Raw genomic sequence first — 8,923 nt, 5'->3', positions numbered from 1 at the left:
TATATATATATATATATATATATATATATATATATATATATATATATTAGCTAGGAATATATATATTAGCAAATCTTTTAGCTATCACAACTAAATAACTTTTACTATGACAGCAAGAAAATTTGTTCCTGAAGTAAATATTTTTAGTTGTCCACATATTAGCAAATCTTTTTTTTCTGTGTAAGGTTTGTTCGCGTTACTTACACTTTCGATACTTTTGCTTTTAAGGCCTGTTGCACGCTAAACGTGAATGATCGAGATCCAATGAAAGTTCTTTTTTCTAAAGAGAGATCCAATGTACAACAGGTGTTAGATGCAAAAGTGTCAAAAATGAGTGTTATGCAAGCAACGCGAACGAATCTACAGGCTTCTTTAAGGAGTGAAGTGTGACTTTTTAGAGACTGACTCGCTTCATCGTGATTGAAATGTTGACCGAATTGTTTTTCGCTGTCCGAAAAACAAAATTGCCGGGAATTGTTTCGGGTGGCTACTTCATCAAAGTACGCGTGCACGGTGACTCGCCGAAAAATTGCCTCATCTACATTTCGGATTGTAATCTACGGTCGAGGATTGCCCCGTGATTCCCAGCGCCCCTTCGGGTTCTACAATTTATTGCGACTGAACAACGGAGAGCCGACTGAACACCGGTATATTGTTGTAAGAACGACAGTGAAATCTTCCTTTTCTACTAGAGTTTCGACTAAGTCCCGCCGTCGATCTCGGAGAACCTTGCCCGGCAATCGCATGTCTTTAATAATTCACCAGTTTTTTCGGAACAAGCTTCGCCACTCGACGAACGAGTGAAAGAAGTCGTTCGCTCGCACGCGCGCGTGCACACACACGCACACACTCGCAAACACACTCGTCACACTCACGAGCAGATACAGCCGTTATTTTTGGCGGGTCAGGTGGGTGTTCCACGTGATACATGTATCTTCATCGCAGCGGAGGAGAGCGGACGTAAAAAAAATGCAGCCACTCGAAAACGACCAGCTGTAACAGTAATTGGGAAATTGCAACCCTCACTGGTGAGTCGCGTACGCGCGAGGTCGCGGGTCAGCTGCTCTCTTCGTCGCGCTAATTGGAAGCGAAGTCACGTTCTTCGTTAACGAATAACTTCACGAAAACGACAAGTACAGCCCTCGGCCGTAATTACCAGACCCACCGACACGGCCGCAACGTCTGTCACGAGTAATATTCTATGAATGTACGTGAAATTCGATCGTACGATAATAGCGCGTGAGTCGCTCTCATTGAATCGATATTATCCGCCGGTGCATTACGGCGAGTCCGTAATTTTCCCGTGATGTCGCCTCCTTTTCCCGCTCCCAGTGCAACGATCTTTTGCGTGTTGCGCGTTATTTACGCATCTCGCGCCGCGGCAAACAAATATTCTCCTTGACGCAGTGCACAGAGAGAACGATTTGGTTGAATCAAATAAACACTTCTTTGGAATGGTCCAAACGAATTTTTTGATTGATCGAACAAAATTTTATTTGACGCAATAAAAATATTTATTCGCGGCTTAGTTTCAAAAAAATATTCTTGTGTCAACCAAAAAATTTGTTTGGACTATTCCAAAGAAACGTTTATTTGATTTAACAAATCGTTCTCTCTGTGTGGAATTACTAGAATTCTATTACTTTTCTACCCCCTTTCCTCTTTTTTTGCGAGATGAATTCTCATCATCCACCCTCCCGGAAACCGTAAAGCCCGTGTCACACTACGAATTGGAGATACAGGATTGCGGATTGAAGATGGGAACTTGACCAATTGGAGCCAAGCAGGCCAAGACCAAATTGATTCGTCGAAATCTAATCTTCAATCCACAATCCTCCAATCCGCAATTTCCAATCCGTAGTGTGACATGGGCATTATCGCATGCAAGACTTTTATCCGGCGTGAGATCGAGCCGAGGAGCAGTCTTTGATAATCTATGAGGATAATTGCGACCCGTGTTACCAGAATAATATAGTCGAGCGAGATCCATTGTCATCACTTTAACTTCGCCGCTGCGAAATCCTCGTTGCTGCGAAATCCTCGTCGCTATCCGCGATACACGTATTCGCATTTTTCGTCGCCGATCGACAGCCCGAGAAAGCGAGATAGCGTGAGGAAACTTGCGCAAGATAATAAGGTCCAATCTCGGAAGAATGGAGCGTGAAGGACGCGAGTAATACTATTGATCGCCTGTCGTCGCTGTACTTTTCCCCGAGCGAACGTTTTCGGCGGCGTTTTACACGGAGAGAATTTTACAGCAAAAATTTTACGAAATTTCCTAACCGAGATCGATCTGCAGTGATTCACTCTCTAAATTTCTTGAAGTGGAAGAGTACAGTCAAGTTTAGTCTCACTTTGCGGCATTCGAAATCTTACATAAATTTTTGATAAAATTGTAGATCTTCTGACAAGTTAATGATTTGTCTGTTAATTACATGACTTGTGATTTGTGAATTAATCACACGAGATATTCGATGCGGAGGATGCGATAACGATATGTTTCGGTAATTTTTGTCAGGAAAAACGCAACTATAAATATATTCATAAGTAAATTAAAGAGAGTGCATATTAAAGTGATGTGCCTCACTATATTTGGAAAAAAAGAATTTCAAAACTAACATATGTCACTTCTGGCGGTTCATATAAGCATTTTTTAGAATACTAGTTTACTAGAATAAGATTTTCTGCAGTTTCGCTTTCTCATGCAACAAATATCTCCGATCTATTTAAATATCTCTGATCAAATATCTCTGATCAATAGTTACAATTTTATCAAAAAATAATTTGGAATTTCGAATGCCACAAAATAAAGTTAAAAACTTATCAGAACTTGGCCATTTTCTTTCACTCGAGAAATAGAGTGATAGTTACTCGAATTCGAGTTACTCGAATTATTTCTTAGCTCTATAGAGTAAATTCTCCAATTTGAATTGTTGGGTGAATACTTTTACTCGAAACTGAAGATTCGAATCTGATATATTCTATCATCAAAGGAAAATATCCACTAATAATCTAAATCGATTGAAATATTCACTCATATGAAGTCAGAACCCATAATCTTGAGTGAAACATTCACCCTTGTGATTTCGAGTGGCAGTATTTTCACTATCGCCTCGAGTGAAAAAAAAAACTGTCACTTTTTATCCCGAGAAATTTAGAGAGCACTTTCATTTTATGTGTGTATTTACTTATATTTTAGGAATTGAAATGTTATTAGAACACTTGCTATGTCCCTGGCAAAATCCGCTACGTATCCGCAGCGATGTTTATTATGTTTCCTAGCAAGACCGACTGGCCTTACCAACTCTATTCCTGGATTACTAAAAACACAGTAAAATTGAAAAGAACTTATATGAAACAAAAAACTATAATATTCTTTCCGTGTGCGTATTTTCGTTTAACGCGTTTCACTATGTTTTATACGACTTGTTAAGATCGTTAAGAACTTAGCGGATCGGGATGAAAAAGTTCCTGTAAATTATGCGAGTCATGTATGTGCGAACAGACGTGACACGAGGTGGTATTTCTTTTTTCTCCATCTGTCACGCGATTACTATGGAAAAAAGAAATCAAGCGATTCACGGATGAAACCGTTGCGAGACGGAAAATACTGAAAAATCGTCAAGCCCCAATTTATTAAGTTGTTGCAGAAAATAATTTATTTATTTCGCGCAGGTTCGCGCTATTCGACTCTCGCGATGGGAATCGAATTTCCCACCGCGAAAAAAATAGCGAGGCGCTGTTCGATCTCAAATTTCAAGCGATAGTACAAAATCTAAAGTACAGAGAAAATCCGAAAAATGAAAAATATTTATTCGATGAACACTAATGACACATTTATTTAAATCTAAATTCTTTTGCTTGAATAAAATAAATAATTGCTTTCATTTACTTTCACGAAAAGTAATGTGATTTAAAAAAAAATGTTTTCTCACTTAAAGAAATTTTTTCTCAACGTAAAAATATATATATTAGTGAAAAAATATGTTATTAATATCCACCGAATAAGTATTTCTTATTTTTTAGATATTTTTCTTTCAATATATGAAGACTAACTCAAAGAATCGTCGAACGCAGTTATTTCGGACAGCCAAATCTTGCTCTTCGTTTAATTCCGAGTGACCTTCTGGCAAGCTAATGATTTGCTTGTTAATTACACGATTTATGATTTGCGAGTTAATTACACGGGATATTCGATACGGAGGATCCGACAACGAGCGACGATATGTCTCGGTAATTTTTGTCAAGGAAAACGTGACTGTAAATTGATCAAAACACTCGTAAATGAAAGAAGGAGGCTTGCTAGGTCAGGGACATCATACGTACTACAAGGGATCTTTAAAGCAGTGGTTCTTAACCATCTTAATACTTCTCTCGGCATTCTTCCCAAGACGATTCTCGCGGCAGCGTGGAGAAGGAAAACGCATAACTGACACGATTCACGTGAGATCCTTTAAAGTCGAAAAGAAAAAAGAATATCGGAAATCGCACAATCATGAAAACAGATTCACTCGTCGATCTAGCGCAACGTAGATCCGTCATCAACGAGGAATGCGCGCATTCCTGGCTAAGAACCACTGCTTCAGAGATTCCGAGGCGCGGTGAATCTCAGGTATTGTCGGAGGGTAAGCTCCGACGGCATTCTCGTCTGCAAATGAATCCGTCCTGCGCGTAATAACATCAGGAAGCATCAACCGAGTTTAATGCACATCTCGTAGTGGCGTCCCATTTTTCCCTCCCCGGCGACTCTATGCCGGTGTGTCGCAAATGTTACCGGAGATTGCACCATCGCCGCGATGAATCATCGACGAATTACCGGCCAATTTTGATATCCAGCCCGCTCTCTCTTGTCAGACAGCAGTCTCGAAGGAATTCGGATGTCCGTACCATCGGGAAACGATAAATCGTTAACCACAAGCGGAATGCATCGATCCCCGTCAGGGGATTTTGCGACGAGATAGAGCCGTCTCTCTCGCGTCCGTGCCTTTTGCACGCGGCTCACGATTTTGCGTCGTGCCCTCGCTTCCTCCCACGCGATCTCAAGCATGAAAAGGACGGAAAATAATGCAAAGGAAGAGCGAGGAACTCGAATGCGGCACGGCGTGACGGAACAGAACGAAAGAAAAAAGAAAAAGAGAGACAGAAAACAAAATAATCGCAAAGCAAGTCACATGAGAGAGGCGGAAGAGCAACCGGACAACCGGAGTCCGGGAAAAACGTGAAAATGAAAACGAAATAATAGAAATATTGAAATCGAGACGGCGATATTTTTCTTCAAGTTCGCGCGTCACGAGCAAGCGAGCAAGGAGCATCGTCCATCTCTCGGCAGCGATGGAGCGCGCGCGAGCGAGCGAGCGAGAGAGCGACGCAAATACACGCGAGATACGAGCGAGAGTGAGAGTGAGAGCGAACTGGCGGAGCGAGCGCGTACTCGCCGTGACGCGCGCGTGACGTCGACGCTGATTCACAGACTCACCATTGAGATGACGTTGCTCACCACGTCCCTTCCTTGTGCGTTATCGCCGCGGCGTGTCGTGCTACTCCGAGACGCGCGTCGAACAAGAGAGAGAGAGAGAGAGGGAAGGAGAGGGATAGTAAGAGAGAGAAAGAGCAGGCCGCGCTGTGTGCGCGTCGCCGTTCGCAGCAGTGAGCGCGGCGCGATCTCGCCAACAGTCGTGAGTACGTGTCGCCGGAGCGTCGCGCGCGCCAGGCGACGTGACGTGACGCGACGCGACGCGATACGATGCGACGCGACACAACGCCGCGCAGAGCGGCGCTTTTGCACGCTGCTTTCGCGAACTCGACGCGTGAAGTCTCTCTCTCTCTCTCTCCCTCCCTCCCTCCCTCTCTCTCTCTCTCTTTTCGGCCGGCGACTCGAGCGAATCGATACTTCCGCGAGTACGCACGCACTCCCGTGACTCGTGCTCGCCGACGACGGCGACGAGATGCCACGGACGTGCACGCGTCGCGCGACGGCGGCGGAGGCGGCGACGGCGACGACGACGACACGCGGCGAGTGGTGGACGCCGCACGGCGGCCGCGTTCCGGCACTCAGTCGCGATCGTGTGGATTACGAGGACGGCGGTCGCGTCGTCGTCGAGACGCGACGGACGGAGTAGATGGGCCGCGTGTCGACTGCGGGCCTGTAGTTCAAGGAGGTGGCGGCCAGCGGTGCGCGCGACGAAGACGACGACATAGTTTCCCGATCGTCGGCGGCTGACTTTGTTCTGCTTTAGGTCTACTGCGCCCGACGGGTCACGGCGCTGGCGACCGGCCGCACGTTGCGCGCGCTCGCCGAGCGCGCCCGAACGTTGCCGAAGGTGGCCGAGCGGCCGGCGCGCGTGACGCGCGAACGCGCTTTCGGCCGGCATCTCGATTCATATTTCGCGACGCAGCGCGCGACAACTTCTCGATCGAAGCTCGAGCGATGAGCGATTCGATCGATGGCGACCCTGGCTTCCGAAGCGGCAAGCTCTCGCTCCGGGAATTCGCGATTTGTAGTCTGCACGATCGAAAAGAACGACGCGCCGTTCGAACGCCGAGTCACCATCTTGCCGCGAGCGTTCATGCCGCGGAAAAAAATATATAATGTGATTACCAATCAGTGACTGAGTAATCTCTCTCATCGTGCAAATGAAGAGAAATATGTAAATTTATTAATGGAAAATGATAAGTCATCATTATTCGAACATCACGACCGATACAGAATGCATTGTTAGTTTATTACTGACTTAAATATATCAACTTATTAATGATTTATATTTGTACTATATTGATGACTTGTATTTGTTTTATTTAATAAATTTTTATTTAATAAAAGACCAATTATTTGATGTTAATGATATTTCTTAGCTTTATAACGAATAAAATTTACAATGCACATGTTCTTTTTAGAAATGTCCGTACCATTCTACTCAGATATTCATATTTATTCATATTTATTCCGGTTGTTAATTAATGGGAACAAAAAATAAATCTGCTAATACCGATTAGTGACATATATGAATTATGTCTGTAATTATGTCTACAATAATTATACATTGTTGTTGCCTTCTCTCTACATAAAATACGCTTTATCCTTCTTTCAATTCTGACATCAGCATTTCAACCGCTTGAAGTTAAAGAACAACTGCACAGATCTAACAAACAAACAAATTATATTCACTGTAAACTTCTGAGATGTCGGCAAGTACTGTTTGAATTGTCGCCGCCAGCAGTACACTTGTAAAACTTTGATTCCAGTATTTACTTTTAATTTTATTCGCAAAACTCGTTATTAATTAATATTAATATTAATATTAATATTAATTAACTAATATTAATAATACATATAACTAATACTATAATCGATGTACTGATACATAATAAAATATATTAGTAATATTAAATAAAATGTAGAACATGTTAGTAGGATAAATATAGATCTTTGTTAACTGACTTATTAAGAAAAACAAATGTAACTGTCATTAATACGGACACAGTCACTGCCTGGGACATTCATTTTACAATTATATTTGCGAGAAAAATTGATTCAGAAATCTTGATTTCCAAATGATTTAAGTGTGACTCCCGATTAAAGGATACTACAGCTCGCTTGATGCACAAAAAACAGAGGGTGCCTTTCACAAATTTTGTTAGGGGACACGATGCGCCTTGTAAAACTAGTTTCTTCGGGTGGTTCGCTTTTCAAGCGAACAAAGGAAATGCGAGACGGTCGCGAGGACTGCCGGAATACCCGACAAAGAAGGAATCGGAAAGCAGGTATGAGAAAAAACGCCTTTATCGCGTTTAAATATTGACCTGTCGTGTCGGGCAAGAACGTTCCGTGCAAGCGGAAGCAAACGCGAAGGAATTAGCCGGTTCCGTTAAGCAAACGCACGCGCGCTCTCGCTCGCCGCGTGTACTTTTGGCACGCGAATTCGCGTCGTTCCTCTCAAGAACTTCGTGACGACGTCACGTCAATGACGAGTTCGACAACCCGCAGAAATTGCGCAACTCTTGTTGTGACGCGATATTGTGACGATCTTGTGACGATATTCCGCGAATAACGAATTCGGCGTGAAATATTTTTCGCACTTACGCAAGAGACGTGAATACAGCGCTCGTACAGGATTCGAGACGCGTTTGTTCGTCTACGGTGGCTCTCTAATGACAACTTGTCGCTCGAAAAGGGAAATTACGCGGGAATGATTCCGCGAGTCGACGTCGCTTGCGGCATTCCGTCGTCGACCTCTCGCCCGCGAAGATGTATCGGCCGGCATTAAACAATCCCGGCGTGGTCGCCGTGGTTCAACACACGCGTCCCATTTACGCACGTCACAAAGCGAGATCGTCTTTCATTTAAATAAGCGACGCACGCGCGTGACATCGCGCAAGATGTTGCACTAATCGCTCGATTAATTATTCTCTCTGATTTTTCTCTCTTTTTTTCGCCCGTCGTCATAAATCGCCGATCGACTCGACGGTGCCGAGTATGCCGCAGGCGTTGATGACGGGCACTTCTGCTTGAATGTCCTTCAAATAACAGTGTTCGGGATAAGTGGTTCCCGATAGTTCTGTACTATTGATCTCTCGGATCGACGAACTCCCCAAGACATTGCAGTCGAGTGACGTAATACGCAAAAATAGCAGTCTCTCAATTTTACACGTAGTGGCAGTAATATCTCTCTCCGAACGGTTAAGAAAATGCTGCTATGAGAAAATGTTGTGCGAAATCTGATCGCAAAGAGAATCCCTATGCGCAATCGATATATAAATTAAAGAGTGCGCTACTTATTAAGGAGATGCTGAAAACATTACTGACGAGATATTGACATTTTCCTGCAAAGTTTACGTCGTATTGGTTGTAGAATTACAAATGCTTTTACGTAATAAAAGTACATACAAAAATAAATAGCAGCATTGCTCAATGTATAACCTAAAC

General features: G+C 43.4%; 1 protein-coding gene across 2 annotated transcripts in view; it reads right to left on the bottom strand.

Annotated features, from left to right (window-relative positions):
- The window catches only part of LOC116848043, a 35,474-nt gene extending 29,040 nt beyond the window's left edge, over positions 1–6,434 (bottom strand). Inside the window, exon 1 of one of the 2 annotated variants that reach the window (XM_032823770.1) lies at positions 5,477–6,434. In XM_032823770.1, the coding sequence (XP_032679661.1) occupies positions 5,477–5,479 (3 nt within the window). In that variant the 5' untranslated portion in view covers positions 5,480–6,434. Of the gene's footprint in view, positions 1–4,816; positions 5,434–5,476 lie in introns of those variants that run through there. The other variant, XM_032823769.1, reaches the window with a different exon arrangement.
- Between the last annotated feature and the right edge of the window lie 2,489 nt (positions 6,435–8,923).

The sequence above is a fragment of the Odontomachus brunneus genome, unplaced genomic scaffold (genome assembly GCF_010583005.1).
Source record: "Odontomachus brunneus isolate Ranch 3 - 2012 unplaced genomic scaffold, Obru_v1 Obru_scaffold_088, whole genome shotgun sequence".
NCBI classification, from domain to species: Eukaryota; Metazoa; Arthropoda; class Insecta; order Hymenoptera; family Formicidae; genus Odontomachus; species Odontomachus brunneus.
Note: the sequence above shows the minus strand (reverse complement) of the source record. Positions and strands in the feature narration are given on the sequence as shown.